Raw genomic sequence first — 22,396 nt, forward strand, 5'->3', positions numbered from 1 at the left:
ACTCCCTGCTTTCGCATCAGTGACCAATTTGTGAACAGAAGCTTACCGCTGTCTGAGAAAGATAATATCACAGAGCCCTTCAGACAGCAGATAAACAGACCACTCACGACTCTCCTCTGAGCGTCACGAGACTGAGCAAACTCCCTACAGCACTGATTAATAAAGGATAAAATAAAGCATAGCTGATGCATTAACAGAATAAAGATATTGTTTGTTTGTTTTTTTAAAAAGCAGCCAATATTCACAGAGTAATAAAAAAATTACATCATGTATTTGGGAATTCTCTTATATAAGCAGCTCTTTACAAGACAATGCATGAAAAGAAAACAAGAAAACAAGACATGGATTTTAAAAGATAATCTATCATGATTTAGGTAAACACAGAGATAGCTATTCATATCCTCCAGCCCCCTCTGCTGGATAAATGCGGTAAACACAACCAGCTGCTAGAATTTGCCTGCTCAAAAGCTGAAAGGTATTAAAGCTTCTTAACCCTCAGCAAAATTCAGTGAAAATGATATCCTCAAAACTTTTGGCCATTTATTAATGCATAAAATATTTCATATAAACTTTTTTGTCCAGTTATAATGTATCTATAATACTTCTTAAACACAGTTATTAATATGCAGCTTATATAAGTTATATAAATACTATAAGGATAGAATATGGAACACGATTTTACTTTATTTTTTTATTCAAGTTTAAGATTCAAGATTGTTTTTACACACTCAGCTTCAAATGAGCTGCACACACCAAGTAATTTAGAAAGTTAAAAATATTTAAATATACAAATAAAATTCATATAATTCTGAAAACAGTAAACATTTCCTTATAATTTCTTTGAAAATGACTGGAAAACAATACACTACATAGAATCCAATGCCACAAAGCGCCTGGTGCACAGTTTTCATTCTGATGTTAATGCCAGAGGTTTGGAAGTCTGCAGTTAATGAGTTGGCAGAGCCTCAACAATTTTTACCCACAATGCAGCTCAGTAGTCAGTGAGCCTCAGCAGCTTTACATGGTCTGCCACGTCATGCTGGGCTGAGTTGCTGTGGTTCCTAAAGGCTTTGCAATATTAGCACTGAAACATAATAATGGAATATCTAGTAAGGAAAACATTTCATAAATTGACTAAAACGATGCCATTTGGTACAAAGTACTAATAAAATGAGTTGTGCATTAGTTTATTATTATTTTTTTCCAAAGGAAGTTCATTTATAAAACAGCATCACTTTAACCCAAGCAAACCCTGGACCCTTTAAGAAATGTTATTCTGCCTGTAATATTATATTGCATATGAACCTTATTTTACTCCTGTATTTTATTCTATTTGTGTAGTACTTAGTCTATTTTATAAAAAGTGTTCTTTCTATTTTGTATAGTATGCTATTCTGTTTATCTGATTCTATCCACGGGCGACCGTGGCTCAAGAGTCCGGAGTTCACCTTGTAATCGGAAGGCTGCCGGTTTGAGCCCCGGCTCAGACAGTCTCGGTCGTTGTGTCCTTGGGCAAGACACTTCACCTACTGCCTACTGGTGTTGGCCAGATATGGCAGCCTCGCTTCTGTCAGTCTGCCCCAGGGCAGCTGTGGCTACAACTGTAGCTTGCCTCCACTAGTGTATGAATATGGGTGGATGACTGGGTGTGTAAAGCGCCTTGGGGTCCCTAGGCGGGACAAAGCGCTATACAAATACAGGCCATTTACCATGTTTTTCTCTTAATTTTTTACTGTTCTTCTACTTTCTGCCGTGACCAAAAATTTCCCATGTGTGGGACTAATAAAGGTTTATCTTATCTTAACCTATAAGACAAATTTTCCTTTTTCTTCTGTGCACTAAGAGAGAACAAGACCAGTTTACAGAAGCACTCAGAACTATTAATTAACTATTAAAACTATTAAGAGAAGCAATGTTTTAAGCCAAAACCCAAACATATTAAAACCTGTTTTTAAATGCATTAAATTAACGTATTTGTCTCCTTAGACACGAAAATGAATGATACGATTCCAGAATGAGCTCCCAGGAGTGGCAGTGTTTTGGGGGTCGTGGAGAACCCCCAAAATCAGAACCAGCACATTAATTGTGAATTCCATGAACCTGAATATAAATCACGTGCATTTTATATTCACTGATAAAGCCTCAAAGTACAGTGCAGCTTCTGGTAATCAGATTCTCTAAAGTACACATCTAGTGCATCTATTACTAACTTGAACAGCCGCTCCTGACCTCTAAGTCAAAGTTCAATATGACCTCAGCTGGTGTGCAGGCTGATTATTGACTGATTATATAGAAGAAGACTTAACAAAATAGTTTCACTGAGTTTTCTACATGTTATGAGCTGTTCTTAACCAAACATCAACAGAATTATTCAAGGAGCAAATTTTGAAATGATTCCATGATTAATAAGTTATGAGCTGACCCGTTTCCTCAGGCCATCCTGCTGTCTGTTAGTTAATAACCATCAACATCATGTCATCCTGCGGCAGAGAAGCTGCATGCTGAGGATTTCATTAAATAGCATCAGACTTAATAATCAATTTAGACATAAAAAAGTATTCTGTTAAAGTTGACTTTAATATATTTCAGCATATAGAAATGCTTTTATCCAAAAAAGAACAAGGAAAGAAGAAGGAAATTTCAATACTCTTAGACTCGTTCTCAACTTTCACGACGAGAGGGCTCATACATCCTCCAAACTTCTACATATAGGAGTGAAAAAACAAAGCGGTTAAGAAGCTTAAAGTGGCTTCTCACAATGTGTAGGTGTGCTGATGGTGACCCCTTGTGTAGTAAAACAAGGACTACAATTTTGCCACCAGAAACGCCCCCTGAGTTTCAGGACAGTAAATACATACATGCATCAGGCAACATAGCGCAGCTCCATCACACCACAGCTTCATTCAGATCTGTCTTTTCATCCATCCATCCATCAATCAATCTTCTTCCGCTTGTCAGTTCAGGCCAGGTCGCATGGGCAGCAGCCCAAGCAGAGAAGCTCAGACCTCTCTCTCCCCAGCCGATTCCTCCAGCTTGTCTGGGGGAACACCAAGGCGTTCCCACGCCAGCCGAGAGATATAATGTCTCCAGCGTGCCCTGGGTCTACCCTGGGGTCTCCTCCCGGTGGGACATGGCTTGAACGCCTCACCCAGGAGGCGCCCAGGAGGCATCCTTGTCAGATGCCCAAACCACCTCAACTGGCTCCTTTTTATATGAAGGAGCAGCTGCTCTACTCTGAGCCCCTCCCGGATGGCTGAACTTCTCACCCTATCTCTAAGGGAGAGGCTAGCCACCCTTCAGAGGAAGACATTTGCGCTGCCATCTTTTCATATCTAAGTAAAATCCTTTAATATAATCCAAGGTTACATTTTACAGAAAATTAACTCCTTTTCCAACACCTATGCAAAGTATAAGATGTAGAATTCCTAAAAATCACAAGTGAGACTGAGAAGGCTGAAGCATTTTAGGTCCTATTAGTAAACACAGCAGGCTAGTAAAAAAAAACCCAAACTATTTTAATGACAATTAATGTCAGTAGAGACCTGCTCAGCTCAATTCCTCATCTGTATTTTTATTCTTGAGACTGTAACTGAGTCATGTTTGGCATGATTCACAGTGAAATAATCCTTATTTGTATTTGCTTGAATCCTTGAGTTTACCGTTTGGATGCCACTTAGCTCCCTTCAGTTTAACTCTTTCCTCCACAAAGATGACATTAAATGAATTTTAATTAATAAATAAACATTAATGGATAAAGATGTGGTTTGATGACCATTACAAAAGTTTCAAGGTTTTTCCAAGAGTAGCTTAGGCAGAGATCCCCCTCCCTAACTTCTGATAGAAACCCAGTCATTTTGTTCTATATGCAGCCCTGACACATGATAGAAATCACTCAGTTCAGAAAAGAGCTTCATCAACGGCTCCTAGTAGGTTTTCAAGGGGTAAAGAGCAGTGTTGGGCAAGTTACTTTAAAAAAGTAATTAATTATAGTTACTAGTTACTTCTTCAAAAAAGTATCTGAGTTAGATACTGAGTTACAAGATTCTAAAAGTAATTGATTACTTGAAAAGTAACTATTGCGTTACTTTAAAAAAACGTTTAACCCTCTGGGGTCCAGGGTATAATTGGCCATTTTTAACTACTTTTGATTTTCCCTCCACATTTTATCTTTAAAAACTATTTACTTTGCCTTGTTTGGTATCATCCTTTTCAGCACAACCTCACGTGTCTGAATTTACAGTCATGTTTTCATTTTGATATACTGTATTAACACAACTGATCTAAAAATCAGACAAAAAACATAAAATCCGAGTAGAAAAAGTTCTATTTTTTACTGTAACAACCACAAACATGTTTAATGAATCATATTTCATAACTTTAAATGCAAATATAAATTGTCGATTTTAAAATCATAAAAGCACAAGTTTTGCAAACAAAGTTATTTGCATCCATTTACCTTTTACCTTTTGTTATAACCATTTCAAACTATTCACAGAACAATCAGCTGTTCTTCAATAAGATGCCACACAAATTATTTGTGCTACTCCAAATATTTCTGTCCACTATAAAGGAGAACATCACAGCCTGATACCTGCAGGTCTGACAGCAGCAGGTGTATCACTCCTGTTTCTACCTGGAGACAGCAGTCGCCTCATTGTTCTGACACACAACACAAAACTATCCACAACACTACACACTAACTACACAAGACAACACATTAACTTCACACTCCGAACACGCTAAACGTCACAAATCTCTCACATCTCAAAACTCGCTCTCTCTCTTTTTCTGCTGTCTCTCTTTCTTTCTCTCTCTCGCCGTCACTCCTAAAACTTCCCCCTCTCCCTAAACAACCAAATGTCATGTTGCCATATCATTTTTGATTGGTCGACATGGTGCATTTTTCACACAATTTAAAAACTGGTATATATCACCTTGTTGCTTTGGGATCTTGAAGTGGTCATGTGATTGGCTTATCACGACTACTTTATTCTTCCTCAGTCAAACAGCAGCACTCATGCGATTGTTTTGCCCCCCTAGCTCCAGGTGTTGTGCCAAAAAGTGATCGTTGGGCAGAAAGTGATTACCGTCCGTGGTAGCGCGTGCAGCTGCTTAAAGCTGTAGCGCCCAGATTACTTACAGCTACTTCCGTACAACTGATATAAGATACGGTAAGCTGAACACAGCTTCAACCGTCTGTTTGTTGAAAAACAGTAACACGACCGCACCGCATTTTCTTGTTAGTAACAGTAATGGCGTTGTAACGATAGGAATAGTAATTAGTTCGATTACTCGCTGTTAGTAACGCCGTTATTGCCATCACTGGTAAAGAGTTAAGTCCACCTTCTTGTAGTTCGACTTTCTTATCCTGCTGAAAACAACTACTTAAAGCAGTCTGAAGCCCAAGCCTTTCACTCGTAGGGTTTTCTTGTACTGCTCTCATTATTTGAAACTTTGGAGATGTTTTATATGAGCATCCACCAATCTGGTTGTTAGCTTTCTAATGACAGAAACACATGAAAAGAAACAATGTCCCTTATGAAATCAATACAAGATGCAAAATGCCCTGTGCTTTTGTTTGAAGAGCGTAACTTCCACATACATCTAACCAGAACTTTTCTTGCATTCAATCACATTAGCCATATTTGGTTAGAAAACCTGGTCTCATAGGAGGGACAGACACCGGCAACCCAAAGTCCACGTGACCTCCAGAAACTTCTAAATGCCTCTAGATTGAAATTTTAATTTGCACACTGGCTAACGTTGGCTAACACTGGCAACTATTGTTTAAGACAAGATTCGCTGACCAGTCTATAGCCCTGTGTGACTGGGGCTTTAAATACGCTTCACAGTTCTTTGAAATTATTTTTGGGAGCTGAAACACTGGCAACTACTTGTTACAAGACAAGTACAAGACACAATTATTAATTATTAAGGAAATGCAAAAATACAGCAAATATTTGTGATTTCAGTCTTTTTAAAACTACCTTTTTAAAAAAATACATTCAAATACAGAAAAAAACAAGCATCTGAACTGCTCATAACTTAGATAATAAAGCTGAAACCTTATTGGTCACTATATCATATAACCCTAACAGAAGCCTGTGGCCCATCAGCATGTCTATACGTATCATTCGGAAAGCATGGCTGGAAGAATAGTGGTTACTTGTTTATGTGGGTCATGCTGCTGGAAGCCCTCTGTGTAGCCCCTTACACCAGCTGCTGAGCACTGGTGGCTATGTTTACCACCAGTGACATGCCTACAACCCCCACAGCTCCCAGCCAGTAGCTCAGACTAGCGTGACCCAATCACCTCTGACCTCAACCTCAGCTACAAGCTCCAGGATCCATGAGTCAGACATGATCCAGCGCATGGAATCAAGAATGATTTCCAGCAAAAATGGATTAGTGGTGGAGGCATAATGAAATACAAACATACAGTCAGAGCAAATCCCCTGATCTTAAGCATATTAGTGTAGTAAAGCCTGGACACTCTTTTTTTATCCATTCCTCTAAGCACTGGCAGATTAAGGCTGATTCAGAAGCGGGCAGCAGAAATTTTCTAGAAAATATAATATTAAAACCCCCCCAGAATAAATACGTTTCCTTGCCAGTTTGGCCATATATGTGGTGGGAATAATGTTGTTCTTTTTTGAAAATTCTCCAAGTGAGCACGTCACTGCCCGAGAAACTCTCTGATCTAAAGGAGGAAAAAGGAGAGGAAGCAGAGAGCGGGAAGCAGAGGAGGAGATCAATTTGATGTCTCCCAGTTATCTTCTTGTCAACTCAGAGACAGATAAACAGACAGCTTCCCACTATAGATTAATTACACCCCAGCGCTCATTAATCGGAGCCCCGTCAGCCACTACAGACGCCTACAACACGCTGCCACCCCTATCACTGCTAAGTTGCTACTCCCCTTTCTCCTCATTAGTCTGCTTTCCTGTTATCCTTCCCCCCCTCATTTTACCTCTCACACTCAAACATACATGTATTTACTTTTACCTGCAACTAACAAGACTACTGCATATAAAAAAATAGCAGACATGACATGTTTATGTAATTATAAAATGTTAGCATGCTAACACACTGTCAAATACAGGTAAGCTAGCATGAATTATGTTCCTAATATCCTTTGCACAGTGTGGGAAAAGTTTGTAGAACCACTATTAAGAGCACTTATTAAAATTCATTCTCATTTAGCTAAAAAAAAGTATATCTTTGAAACTGAAATTATCATTAAAAATCGGTTTGCTCATGAGCTACCAGTGTGGCGCAGGGCTAACATAGAGAAACAGACAACCATTCATGCTCACATTCACACCTATAGCTAATTTAGAATCATCAGTTCACCTAACATGTTTAAATCTTTTGACTGTGGGAGGAAGTCGGAGTGACCGGAAAGAACCCACATGGTCATGGAGAGAACCCCACTCAGAAAGGCCCCAGCCTAGATTCAAACCCAAGACCTTCTTGTTGTGACGGTAGCTAGCCACCTCACCACCATGATATAAATGTTTCTGAAACCATAAACACTGAACTGTACCAGCAGGAATAAGGTCAGTTCTCAAACCCTGACCATAACTCTTTATTGCACACATGAACTAGACTTGGTCTAATTCCAAAGACAAGCAGCTACTTCTCACAGATGATGATACAAAAATAACTTTTCACAAACCTTGAATAACCTTTGCTGTGAAACTACCAAATCCTAATATCATTGTTAATTTATAATTACTTCATCTACTATCTATATGCAGTAATAAAGCGGTTACTGATGGAAAACCTTCCAGCAGGGCTACTTGGCTGCAGAATAATGCACTAAAATGTGCTTTATAATGACTGATAAAGTGCTAATAGGTCAATCACATGCTTACAGCCCAATAATTAATGGTTAATATGTGTAGCCTGATATAGAGTGTTACCTTAGTAAACTTTGCTAATATTCTGGTGAAATATCTCTATTACAGAATCCCCTGGAAACTAAAATATCGAGTCAGCCTCTTGAACCAGACCAAGAATAATAAGAACCAACCTGTGTAACCTATGTAATGACAATCAGTCCTTACGTAAGCTGACCAGGTACATCTAAATCCATAAAATAAGAGTAGACTTATTAAACTGATGCTCTCGCTCACTCTCAGTCGGTTTTCCACAGTGAAATGTGAGGTGCAGGATTTGAAGTGTTAGTTGTAGTTTGCTCGCTGGCCACACGAGGATACTGCAGGTCCAGCCATTACACTCCCTCGCACGTGTGTAAAGCAGCACTTGGTGATGCAATGCAAACAATGTAATGTGTCCAAAAAGATTAGAAAATTAAAAAGGGCTCTGTACAGTTTCTTATTGGGATATTGCAAAGTACTTTAAATCCACTCTTAGCTTTTAAATCTTAGCTTTACGAGTTTGAGAGACCAGCTGTCTCACATGATTTTTGTTTCTTCAACAATCCGTCCCTGTTTAAAATTCACAGCCTAAATGTCCTTCCAAAAAAACCCACATTCAGACACTGAGGGATGGTTGTTAGCCAGGACATTTTGAGCTGCCCTGGCAAAGTACAGCGCACATCGCCGAAAGCCAAAATTCCCCCGCCGACTGAAGCCTCCGTGAGAGGTGATTTGCAGAGTGTGACTGTGAATGGCAGCCGCGCGAGAAGACAAAGTGAGAAAGCAGAGGAGGAGGAGGAGCAGAGCGAAGGAAGGAACGAGAGAGGTCTAAATCAATGCCATCCACTTCAGCTCGGTGCCAAGAAAGACAGATGCTCTCTCTATCTGCGCGAGGGTGCATGCCGGCACAGACACACATCAATCAGGAGTTATTTTCCTCCGAGTCTATTTCTGCTTTGACCAATTTAATCCTCGATCAATTTGAGATGGAATGTAATACATGCTGAGTCAAAATCCAATTAAATTGAAATTGAATGCACATTGATCACAACATCTAACTTTCTTTTCGTCCGATTAAGAAGTTGAATGAATGCCACCGTCACCGTGCATGACAATCTGAAGCGCAAACGCAGTTTGGCAGATCTGGAGCAAAGAAACACTGAAGGTGCGTATCAGCATCTAAAGAGAAAGATGTAGGAAATGTTTGCGGAGTCAAACAAATCATGAAACACTTACCTGATTGCACATTCTTTTAAATCTTCAATGTAAAAAAACTAAAAACCCCAGAAAGAGTGTAAGATCCCACATGTTGAGAGATTTTGGACTTGCTCCACATCAATGCACTTGTCTAGACCTCATTCATTTTCATTCTGGGCAGTCTACTGCCTTGGAGCTCACCCAGTATCGTTAATACACACTTGCAATAAAATGCCTCCTCAAATTAGCAACTCTCAGTGTGCACATGTCAGAACCATAATAGCCTGCATCCCTATTCAATAAAGACACAGGTTTGCATTTCTGCCCCTGGAGCAAGGACTGGGTGACCCTGTTGAATCAGAAACACTATCTCTCTCTCTCTACACTCAGTTTCTATATGTACACATACAGCAAACCCAGCACAGCTACAAAAATAACCGCACAAACCTGGAGTTCTAGAAACAGGAGAAAACAACCTGCGCTCTGTACGGCTGTAATTCAGAGAGGTCAACTTGCAGTGTTGAAGCAAAAACAAATGCAGGTTTTAAACACAGTCAAACATGTGATCTTTAAAAGTGATCTCACTCTTACCTGCACCCTTCACTGTTTAGTCTAGCGCAGTTTCGTGTATGTTTTCACAAAGTGCCTGAAACTGCTGGCAGTGAGTGCTGAGACCTGTTGCACAAACAAACATGCATAGCCAGCATACCAGCATGTAGTCTTGGCTCAGCAGCAGCAGAAAGAGTCGAACGCCCCACCTGTAACTGTTTATGAGTCGTCGGGGCCTGGGGTTTAACGACTGCCGTCTTCTCAGCCTTCATCGCTACCCCCACCTGCCTCAGCTTCCCCGGCTGCCTCAGTGGCACAGTCCTTCTGCTCGCTCCGGCCCTGAAATCTCCAGCTCCTCGCCCACCTGCCATAATAAGTTACTCTGCCTGGCTGCAGCTGCATGGATTGACTGTAAGTTTGGCTCTGCGCTCACAGCGACCAACATATGACAGACTTAATCATCAAATTTCCCCACCCTCTGTCACCTGCCAGTAAGCTGCTGGGGGAAGGTGCATGGCTGTACTCTGCTATCAGTGACCCACTGACATTTACAGTAGTACTAGATGTGATCCTGAATGTAAGGGCTGCTGTCATGTGCTACTGTCTCCTTTGTCTCTATTCCGTGAAAGCCTAATTTCTAACTGACCCAAAAGCATGACTCCTCAGCACCTTCTAAGCTATTAAACCAAGCGTTGTTATTCAACAGTATCTACTGGATATTTACTTTGCCACCGAGAGTGCATATTGTGGCAATATTTTCCACAGTTCCAGCGTGATGTAAGGCTGAGATATTTTCAGTGCAGCTATAATGGGTTTGACAACAGCGAGATGTTCAGCTACCTAAAATATCAGCAGTTCTCTCCACCTACACTACCTGCAGTATATGTAACCCACAGCTGAAATGCAAGAAGTTTAGGGAATTAGCACTGCAGGCTGTCAGCAGTCGGCTTGGGAAATGATAGAAATTGTAAAAAGGAGAAGAGTATTACAAAACAGGCTGAAGCAAAGAGAGCACATTAGAATGAAATCTTCATTGCATAACTCATTCTCACTGTGGAGCAGTAACTCTGAAATAGTTTATCAAGTTTTGGATTCCATCTGCAACGCTTCATTACCGAAAATTTCCTTTTGCATACGCTTCGACATGGAAACGGGAACTGGAAAAGTTCTTTTATGTCCTGAAAGAGACTTTTATTTTGAAGTGTGGTCACTTAAGTTCTTTAAGTGCTGCTGATACATGATTAGCATGTTTAAAAATGTGTACGTTTATGTGATCAGTCCTCCACTAAGGTTTGACAGCTTTCTAAAAAGGTGAACTATTATTAGAAGTACTTTTCCCCAAACTGTATTTAGTGTGACTCCTGTGGCCGTACTTCCTCTTTTAATCAGGACTTCTCTTGAAGATGGTACACATTACATTTGCTCTCTGAACCTTCACTATTTTTCTACTTTCAAATGTAAAGCTTGGTTGCTTGAAAACACGTAATGTTAATGTACTTTTGCAGCACTTTGAACTTCTTACTTTGGTTCTAATGTGTAAACCACAGACGTAAAGGGCCGTCATGACGTTGCCTACTGGTCAGTGAATTCCTGTGATGAAGTCTGGAGCTGAGAAAGTGAAAAGACCACATGCCCAGTCAGCAGCATACACAGCATTACTGGTCACTAAGGTCAAATAATATAATATGGGCACGATTTAGTTGAAAGTAGTTGTTTACGTGCTTCTTTCAGGTGTGCTCAGAGTCCACATGCATAGCTGGGGAATTATAGTTTAAGCCCTACTTTACGTGACAACAAACACCACAGGGCCCATTCACACAGACTCACTGAAGTGGAAACACCAACGAAAGCCTAACTAATGACCCCATGATTCTCTTGTGCTTTTAAGAGCAGTCACACCAACATCAACATCCTCTCTTGAAATGCCATCTTATTCATTTGTACCAACACGATAATTCAAACCAAGGAAACTGAGATGTTACTATGAGTGTGTAATCTAAACGCTTTTCATTTACCTCTATTAACAGCAATTGATGCAACAGTCCTTCACCGATTCAATACAAGCTTTCAAATGTCTCCATTCATGAACTCCCTGATCTGATTCATCTTTGGAAACCTGAAGATCAGCTAAGGCCATTGAACTACAACCGCATTAGCTTCCCACCCACATGGCATGAGAGTGAAATTTATATGACGACAAATAGATTTGCTGTGTTTGCTGTCAAAAGATGGACGACAGTACTAGATATGAGAAAATACATTTTTTAAGCTTGATCCAGAACAAGAACGTGTTATGCAAAGATGAGAGCAGTATTAAAGATATGTTGCAAAAGTGCTAGCCCCCTGGGTCCACTTATTATCTTTGATTGTGAATATCTTTCCTCTACAGCTCCTGCAGAATTAAGAGGAATAAGCTCTCGGTTGATCTCAGAAATCATTATGGTTTAGCTCTCTATGAAATCCTCATGTTCTCTTTTATTTTTACTCTGGCTTGATGCTAACATCAGTGCCTTGAGGGTTATTTTGATAACGTTTGTGATAAAACAACTATATAGATTGATGAATCCACCAAAAACACCCTCTAAAATGTTGGTTTTCATTGTTTCTGCAGCATAATGAGACCAGTGTAAATCTGTCTGGCGACATGTAGCTTTAACTGCAAGACCTGTACTTGCCCAGCATTTTACTGTGTTTAAATCAGAGGGGTTTTCACTGTCACTGAATCAGCTTTATATTGTCAGGGTACAGAGCCTGTATCTGTAGTGTGTGTGTGTGTGTGTGTGTGTGTGTGTGTGTGTGTGTGTGTGTGTGTGTGTGTATTTCGACATCACTTTAGCTTTCAAAACTGTTACTTGTTGGTAACTTGTTGGTAACAAGTAACAACACAACACATTGCAAGTTGTCTGGACTTGACCTAAATGTAAAGTAAAATGCTGGCTTCTTATGAAGTCCAAACAAAGCAGGTAATACTGCTGAACACGGCACAGCTGGTAATCTGCTCAAACTAAACTTCTTTGCTATTATATATGTCACCTTCCAGATGGAAAAGAAAATAATAAAAAAATATTACACTTCAGAAGAAAACTGCATGAGAAAAATCACAATATGAGACATACAAGTTTCATAAGACGTGGATATGAAACAAACATTTACTTTTGAAAGAAATGGAAACATTTTTTCCTATTTTTTTTCACTGTGAGCTTTTCTGTGGAGGTCATTTAGTTTCTTTTTTACACGAACGGAAACATCTGATATTGGCTGACGGCTGAGGAAACATAAGCAAATAGGAACAAGAAGATAGGATTAAGTGGCCAATGCGCACAAATACACACACAAACATTTATAAACACATACAAGCGTGCGCACACACACACAGAGACACCATCATGGTAAATTACTCTCTCAGCTCTATAGGGGTCTGCAATTTGAGGGTGTCAAAGTCAAGGTGTAATATTAGCCTGGCATTAATAATAGCCGTAGCACTGCCCCTGCTAGTGTTAATGAGTGCAACACATTAACACACATGTAGCTTTGGATCGCATGCTCACCCACACACCCACGCATACACGCTCACACTTCAATAATGAAATACAAACTAACAATGAAGATGTTTTGCATGAGTTGTCACAGTGCACTTACTTATGCACCACCAGACACATTAAATTCTCAAAATAAAGAAGCTTTAAGAGCACAATGTTTAAAACATGCAAATGCTCTTAGGGCATGGTGTTAGCTTATACTTTTGGATTAACATGTGTGCTAAGGGCTAGTGAAGGCGGAGGGTGGAGAAGGGGGAGAACAGAGATGAGAGCTAAAGCTTCAAGCAATACTAATGCCCAGCTGAGATGAGCAGTCTGACAACAAGGCTACAAGGCCTTGTGAATAAACGATGAGCGCTCAAAGCCACGGGGCAGAGGTAGTAGTTATTTTAGCATGATGGCCGTGCCGGCCTCTCTTAACTGCTTAGCACGCAGATGAAAAAAAGCATATACACACACGCATGCACACAAAGACACAAAGATACCGTGCTGACATTTTACTGTACTCTGTTCCTCTATACTGTTTGGTGAGGACAGCACTGGACGTTTGCCAGAGACCGACTCATCCAGGCCCACCTGGTGTGTGTGTGTGTGTGTGCGTGTGTGTGTCTATATGCACAAACTTATAAACACTAAGTAGACAGAGCTGGGGGAGTCTGCCAAGCAGAGGAAGCCTTATGTCAATCAAGTGTCAGGGCAAGCTGGGGAGAAGGATATCAGGCCATGGGTGAGACACTATAAATAACCTAGCCCACCTTGGGAGTCAGGGTCAAACACACACACACACACACACACACACACACACACACACACACACACACACACACACACACACACACACACACACACACACCCTCATGTTTACATCCCTTCAGAGGACACATCACTACACATACATCACTACACTGACTTGCATTCATTTCCTAGAGACTTGCCCTGAAAGTATCCAGTTTACCAAAGGTTTACACTACACATTTTCTTTTTTTGTACCCCAATCACAACACCAGTATAATGCACTGAGAAAATACTGGACAAAAAACCTTAGAAAATCAGCGCCGTATTCAGAAAATGTACCATTAAAAGAATCACAAGTTCTAAACAGGCTTTTACACAAAAGAAAGCCTGAGTTGTGTCACTGAAGCCATTAAACGTGCAAACAGCAGAGCTTCTTATGTTATCTGCTTCTTTCAAATAGCACGCTCAAACAAGACTTGCACACATATTTGCTAGTATTTATTCTTTCTACGCGCACTGCAGGTGACAGCGAAAGCCTTTGGATTTGATATGGGAGCGAAGTGCCCCCTGAATTCTGAGCAATCTCTAGCTACTTTTAACATTGTTCTACCAGCTTAAGACTTAAACTAGAGGCTGATTCAGATGGGATTTGGATCTATACCAAAAGAGGATCTCAATATTGCACACGCCTTTTATGTTTCTTTCACAAACTAGAGCTGGCTCATGGTACATGTGGTTGCGTGAATATAGACAAAACTAAGGCAAATATTTTATTACCCACCTGCTGGATTATTAGTTAATTTAATCCTGAGCTATAAGCAGATATGGCAGATTTAGGCATGCCGTACTGAAGCCTGTTAATTAAAGCAAGAACTCTTAAGTGCTCAGAAACCGACAAAACAGCTGGAGGAAAGATTTGGATATTAACAACTGTCTCCAGGATGTGAAATATCTTTTCAGCTCATTCACGTTCTAATCATTTTGTTGATTAGGAGCCATAAGTATAATGAGGAGAGGAGAGGAGAGGAGAGGAGAGGAGAGGGAGAGGAGAGGAGAGGAGAGGAGAGGAGAGGAGAGGAAGTGATTGGGTTAGATTAAAGGGTGGATCGAAGGGTTTTTCTAACACATGCAAACCCTTTTGAGCTAGTTTCTACAGAGTGACAGCTTCCAGTAGAGCAGAATCAGCTGTCATGGCAACATGCACTTCACATCTCAGCACCCATCATCATCATTATGATTATCATCATCATCATCATCATCATCAATGATGCTCCATAGCAAAAGGGGAGAAACGAGGGGAGCATGCCACTGCAGTTGATCTCATGTTTTCTTTTCATGCGAATGAAACAAAAGAGTGGAGATGAGGTCTAACAAAGGACTTGGCAGAGCAATGTAGTTATGTCATGTGTTAGTGTGTGTGTGTGTGGAGCCATTCTCTGTGTTTCTCCCTGTTCCTGCTGACACATCACCTCCACCTGAATGCATGGCAGCAGGCACGTGGGGGAGAGATGTGGAAACAAAACAGCGGGATTGTGACTGTGTGAGAGCGACCGTTTGGAGAAAAGAAAAGAAAAAAAAAGGTGAGGTGAGTGTGGGGGTCAGAAGGGAAGAGGAAGTCATACTTTGGGCAACGGCGTTTCGGATGACCGGACTTTCTTGGGAGATATCTGTGAAGAGAGCAAGAGAATTATTTTCTTGTTTCCCCCTCTTCAGAGATATCTCCTGTGGCATATTGCTGTTCTCTGTAACAGAGCTTTGTCTGCTTGGATTTTCCTGTCAGCAGGACCTGCAAGCAGTTCCTGAGAGACTAACAGTGTATTTAGTCTCAAGCTTTGTCATTTATTTAAAAGGAACCTTGACTTGTAGTGTTACGCTTTATGAGCTTTCAGTTACAAAAATGGAAAATTTGTTTAAAATTCAAATGTTTCTTGGGGGATAATTCATTCCTGACATATTACAGTACAAGGGCAACAGAAGTGGTGTACGCAGCAGTAAGTTGTACTGCAGCACCGATCAGGCAAAAAGGGTCCTAAATTTCAAAGCACTGGCCCTCTTCAGTATGCTTGGACCACTTTAAAAGAGAATAATTGCCACATTATAAACAATGACCCTGTAAAGGCCCATTAGACCCAAAAACAACACACAGTGGAAAGGTGCACAGAAATATCAACGAGCAAATCATCAAGTGGTCAAGTGTGGCTATAACTGGCAACAGTTGGTCAAATGTGTCAAAGTGATATGTTAAGGAGCGCCAATGAACAACAACACATCAGAGGAGACACTCGGAGAGAAGAGGAGACACACAATCACAATCACAGGGGAGGTAAGGCGAATGAAAAGACACATCAGTTTGAAATCACAGAGGCATCATGTAATGGAAAACATTTATAAAATCACACAGACACTACATTAAACAATTCTGGACTGACACAGGCTGGAAAGACAAATATGGGTGGTGTGTATGTCTAACTCCTCTCACACATGCAGTCCATATCAAACAACCTGAAAATCCCACCGGACTTTTACGAAAGCAGCACATACGTCTGCTGTGAACATGCAAATCAGATTCATAGGCATCTGGTCGCTTGGTCGCAAGCACTTAGAAAAATATCAAAATAGTGTTTTGTTATTCATTTGTTAAGATTCTTTTGTGATTTTTGCCCTTTTTAATTGGCCGGTAATGTCAGTTGACTTATGACCAGGGATCATAAATGGTGTGATGACACAAACACAAGTGTGCTATCTAGTTAGTGGATAGGTTAGTAGGTGGCCAGCGTAGCCACTGTTTATCCACAACATGTCTCCTGGGTGGGTGCCACTACTTTTTTAACCCACTGAAATATAAGAGGCTAAACTGTAATGCAACACAGTCTACTACAATTAGTTCTATAGCTTTAGTGGCAAGAGGGAGTCAATCAGTGTTCACAAAAATGTTTAATGTAGGCTTAAAGCATCATAATAAGCAACAATATGATTACCATTTCCGATTTGATAGAGACATTTAAACAGTGTGAAGTGGCCAGATGGTATGGAGAATTCTCTATTTTGCCTCTGAGGAAAGTGTGCAACAGGTGGAGAGGGAAGCAGTAAGAGACAAAAACACTGAGGTGACAGACATTTACAGAGGGTGAGAAAGCACAGACAGCAATAAAAAGGAGAGGCGAGAAGAAAAAAAGTTCATAATTAAGTTCACATAGACACGGCGTGTGTGGGTAAAAGTGGAGGAGAAACAGAGGGATGAACAGCAAGAGAAAGATGTGAGAAAGGTAAGCAACAGGCTGGAAGTGATAAAGATTTGTCTCTATTGCTAGAGTCTGTGTGGTTGTAATGTACCTTCATTGGTGCCAGCTGTATGGGGGTAATGTAGGAGGGGTCCACCATGGGCTTGGGCCGATTGGCAGTGTCTGCCAGGAGGCTCTGCCATTGCTGTGGCAGGCCGGTGAACTTCTGCTCCCGTGGGTCGAAGCCCGTGTGGACCCGGTGCTCGAAGTTAGACGGAGCTGAGATCTCCAGCCGTTTCTTCTTCTTCCCAAACATGCTGGAAAACCCTGGCAAACCTGGCAACCCCAAAAGAAAAAAAAAGCATACTTGTATTAATATTCTGGCTGCAGCACTGGCTACGCTTATGTTTGACGCCCGTGAGTTAAAGACTGTATCTTTAAGATGTCGTTATGAAGTCATCATGGCAGTATATTCTCCTTCTTGCCTAAAGTTTAATCTTCTTTTTTACATAGTACTAGGATGTTTTATACCACCGCTCTGTAGCATGATGAATCTCTTGTCTTATAACGCTGCAGGTTATAGACGAGGAAAGAACGAGCAAAACTATCCAAACACACAAAATAAAAGAAAAAAAGCCAAGTGTCCACTTTGATTATGTAATGTAAACATCAGGGGAAAAACGATGGCAGTGGGGATTTTTTTAAACACATGTTGGACAGCGGTTCTATGCGGCTGTATAGTCAGGCGCGTATGCTGCATGAAAGCTCCCGTCTGTGCTTTTTGGAGCTGTTTGGAAAACCCACTGTGACTCTCGTGGTTTGGGTGTATGCATAATGTCCAGTCATAGGAACAAAATGTCATAATGCTGTTGTTGTGGCTGTGAATGGAGTCTATTGTGTCACTCCTCTCTGAGAGGCATTGTCCTCTGAGGGAGCCACCACTGCCACCCCCGCCACCATACTCCTTACTTTTTTTCTCTTTGCCTCTGTCATGGCTTTTGCAGAGACAATGTTTGCTGTGCCATTCCACTCGATCATGCATTTGCATGCATGTACTGCAAATGGGCAAAATAAACAAAAGATCCTCACTTATGCAAACACGCTGAAAACAGTTCAACAAAACCGCTCGAGGAGTTTAATGTTTAGATTGTCCCAAGAAAAAATGTTTTGCCCCTATCAGAAGAAAACATCATTTACACTCATCACCACACACTAACCACTGACCATACACACACACCTTTATACACCACACACACACACACACAGTACATGCATTACAATTGTTACTAGCAAGTAACAACCATAATCTTTAAACTTCACCCAGTTACCATTATTTTAACATTTCAAACCTGCACAAATATGGAATAACGCTTAGATTTTCCAGTGAGAAAATCTGAATGCTTAACGGCGTATCCGCTTAGAAAGCAAGGTAATACGTTTGTGTATTTCAGTTTGTCCCAGTTTTCTAAAACTCTATTATAAATAAAAATTCAATTAACATGTTATTAGCTCAAATGTAGTTGCTTACCAGAAATGTGCCAGAAGTCATTAATTTTTAAGGCTGCCACTGTGTGTGTGTGTTCATGTGTGTTTAACGTGATAATACTTATTAATACTTAAAAGAGGAGAAATATCAGAAATGCTCCCTTATCTCTCAGCCTCCTGTAGAGGTGTGTCAGTGCCAGTTTTTGATTGGCTGGAAGTGGCAGGCTGCCAGAATGGCACTGTTACACTGTCAGGAGCAAGAGACAAAGTAAACAAACTTGTGCTGTACCCTCTGTGTCATACTCTGGCAGCATATTGTCAGCAGTGCTGAAGAGTGAGGGTGACACCGAAATCACAATAGAGCACAGTTGCATTTGCGGGTATATTTACATGTCATTTCCTGTATATGTAGCCGAGCAGCTAAAGTAGCCTGCAAACTGTCTGAGCAGTAAATGACTGCGGGTCATTCACCTAGCTGTGTTGCACACAAATTGTATACTTAAGTTTGTAATTTAGATAAGAGGCAGCAAAACAGTCAGAATGTGAGGAGCTTATGTAACGGCAGATAAACAATGTGCGATTTGTTCCTTACACTTTTGCTTTCCTTTTCAGTTTTTGGAGGCGCTAAAGAAAGACACGTCGCTATATCATAAGCGAAGAGCAAACATTTAAAGCACGTTTTTGAATAAAATATTACAAACATGCTGCTACCTCAAACATTCTAAGTAAATCTGCAGAGCGGTATATCAAATGACTAACTCTTCTGACCTGGTAGAGCCACTTCAACAGATGCAATGACAGAAGTCACCAAAGAGTCTTTCTCTAAATGCAACTTTAAACAGGCAAGGCAAAGTAATCATGGAAGTCTTTCTCAATCATTTCCTTTCTTCCCAGCAGGAGAGACAGACAGATCAAATTAGCGGCCTCAAACAGGAAAGATGGGGAGATAGATTGATAAAAATGGGGTAGGAGGGTTGATAAGGGTAGAACACGAGAGCGGAGGAGGAGCATGGGAAGGAGTTTAGGAAGGGATCTCAACAAATGCTAACAGAAGAAAGAAGAAGAAGAAGAAAAAGACAAACATGGAAAGAGGACGGAAGCCTAAAGTCCTTTGTGCTAGGAATGCGCTGCACTGCATGCATCACAATCACAGCACAACAGATTATTATGCAGCACACGGCTGCCTTTAGAAAAGTCTATACTGGATCAAAGGGTGCTAAGTCATAGATAGAAGCTTCATCCCACAGGCATGTTTACACAACTCTGCCTTCTACAGTGCAGTCACTGTAAGCTTGCTTCAACGATGCTTTCATTTGTGAGCAAAAGTACTTTTAATGAAAAGAATATACCCGTGTAATCAAAACATAACTTGTCATATTCGTCATGATCTGATCAGGACTAAACATTTAACCACAACTGTGACCCGAGTGTGAGAGCAATACAAGTACATGTGCATACCACAACTAACAAATGACTCCTTGCAGTAAACACCTGCATATTAAGAAAGCGTCTATCACAGAGGTACATCTGGAAAGATTGCTCGTTGTCTTTCAGCTAGCTTGATTCACAAAACCAAACAATTTAAACGCAGGTATCCCCCGATAAAGAACTAACGATGCTCAATCTTTATCTTTTCCATTTTGTGCTGAGCTACAAATCTCTTATGTAAGGAGGATGTGTCAGCAACCCTTTCCAATTTTGGCCGATGTCCACTTAAACCTCCACAAATCAAGCCAAGGTTCTAACCTTGTTGCTATTTTTGGGGCAGGTACACTAAGTGGCTACATTAAGAAGTGATGCAGTACCGACATGCAGACGTTATGTCCACTGGAAATGACATTCACAAAATACATTTAATGAAGACAACGTCAAGGATGAAGCTGAAACACGGCTCCTGTCAGAGGAAGTCTTCTGCCATCACTGCAGGACAGCACACAGTGACTAAACCGAGGATGATCGCAGACTTGCACTGAATCATCAGCTGACAAATGCAGTAAGCGAAGCTCTTGTTACCTTAGAGCAACATGCAAACAAAAACACATCCTATAACGCCACATCCAACTAAGAACCACAGCGGAAGTACTAATCAGACTGGTCAGTGTGTGTGGGTGTGCTCGTCCAGTTATTTGGGTGCCCCAGCCACTCTCCATGCATCTCCAGGTGTCCAACTCTCTCTTACCAGACTGTCACATTGCTGTGAGAGACTGCATTTATGCAGATCTCTTTAAGGTTTCACCACAGCATTTTAGTCAGGTTGAAGTCTGGACCAATGCAACACCTTGATCGTGTTATTTTTCAGTGATTCCATTGAAGATTTGCTGCTGTGTTTGTCTTTATTGTCCTGGTTGCATTATCCAATTTAAGCCGAGCTTTAGCTGTTAGACAGATCGCCTCACCTTTGACTCTAGAATACTTTGGTATACAAATTCATGATTGACTCAAAGGGCCCAGGTCCTGTTGCTGCAAAGCCCAAATCATCACCTCTCCACCACCATGCTCGGCAGTTAGTATGAGGTGATTGAGCAACTAAGCAAACCTAAGCTGTGCTGCCATGTTTTTTTTTTAAAGGAAAAAAAAGAGGCTTTCTCCTGGTAACCCTCCCAAACAAAGGCTTCTTGTCTAGTTTTTCTAACTTTAATGCCATTAACTTCAACATTTAACATGCTAACTGACGCCCACAGAGTCTGAGATTGAGCTCTTGGGATCTTTGCAGTTTCTCAGAGCATTGCACGATCTGACATTGGGGTGACATTGCTTGCTACAGACAAGCAAACTGATGATGATGATCATTTGATTAGCATCACGTGGCTGTTACATACACTTCCTTTTTTTCACAAGACTAATCCTGTGAAAAGTTTATTTTTCAAATGATTGTATGCAGCTCTTAGTCCTTGTTTGACAAGAAAATAGTGTTTAATGAGAACCAAGCTAATTTATAGACACTGAACCAAACAACAAGCTAAACAGCTAGCGCTTTTAAATCAGCTAGCAAGCTAGCTAGTTTGTTTTATCTGTCTGAGGGTAACTGAAACCAATTTTTATTTTTAAATAGGTGTGTAGTGGTAAATCCAGCAGTGTTATCAATATGAACAAAATCTATTACAGTAAACGGCTTTAGCTAAACAAGAGGGATATTTTAATCAAGCTTTCATTTCACAAAATGTCTTCTTCTTTCCTTCTTGTACTGGGTAAGCAACCCATAGTGAAGGTGGAAACCCATGACCTAGATGGTGCTTCTCGGGAATAAGATTACTAAAGGCTAGTAGGACTTAAGTCGTCTAGGCCAAGCTCAGCAGTAAGGAGACACAACAACACATGCAGACAGACACACATAAACACAGCACTGAACGTGTGTTAGACAGCAGATGGAGACACATGTTCATGTACTCGCCCAGCCCAAACGTACTCCTGCAGAGCTTTTAGCAGCTTCTTTCTCACAACAGTCACAAAACAAGTTCAGACTGAGATGTACTTGAAGCGTAGAGCCCACTGGGAATTGCTGCCACGCAGAAGCCAGAGGAACTACTTACTGCACAACTTCTCCAGGCTGCCGTGCGAGCACCTCTTGAGCTGTAATTTATGGGCGGATTGTAAAGCACTTTGAGAAGTTCCACACTAATGCCTGCAAGGTTAGCCCGCCAAAGAGTAACAATGTCACTCTGATGAAAAACTGCACCTGGTAATATATGGCAGAGATTAGAGATTTGCAGCACCGTCATTCCAGCTGTGCTGAACTGCAGTGAGCTGTGACTGCATGTGTGGTGAGCGGCCTCGATCGGATTTTTCA

The 22,396-nt window shown here is 40.9% G+C and overlaps 1 protein-coding gene across 5 annotated transcripts in view; it reads right to left on the reverse strand.

The window, feature by feature from the left end:
* pak5 (p21 protein (Cdc42/Rac)-activated kinase 5) overlaps positions 1-22,396 on the reverse strand; it is a 94,205-nt gene that overhangs the window by 21,977 nt on the left and 49,832 nt on the right. For 3 of the 5 annotated variants that reach the window (XM_082506545.1, XM_082506544.1, XM_082506543.1), the window contains exons 2-3: positions 17,237-17,460; positions 15,526-15,570 (exon numbers count right to left, since the gene is read on the reverse strand). In XM_082506545.1, the coding sequence (XP_082362671.1) occupies positions 15,526-15,570; positions 17,237-17,440 (249 nt within the window). In that variant the 5' untranslated portion in view covers positions 17,441-17,460. Of the gene's footprint in view, positions 1-15,525; positions 15,571-17,236; positions 17,461-19,377; positions 19,399-22,396 lie in introns of those variants that run through there. The other 2 variants (XM_082506546.1, XM_082506547.1) reach the window with 2 other exon arrangements.

Source organism: Aulonocara stuartgranti (genome assembly GCF_965226115.1).
Source record: "Aulonocara stuartgranti genome assembly, chromosome: 15".
In the NCBI taxonomy this organism is placed as follows: domain Eukaryota; kingdom Metazoa; phylum Chordata; class Actinopteri; order Cichliformes; family Cichlidae; genus Aulonocara; species Aulonocara stuartgranti.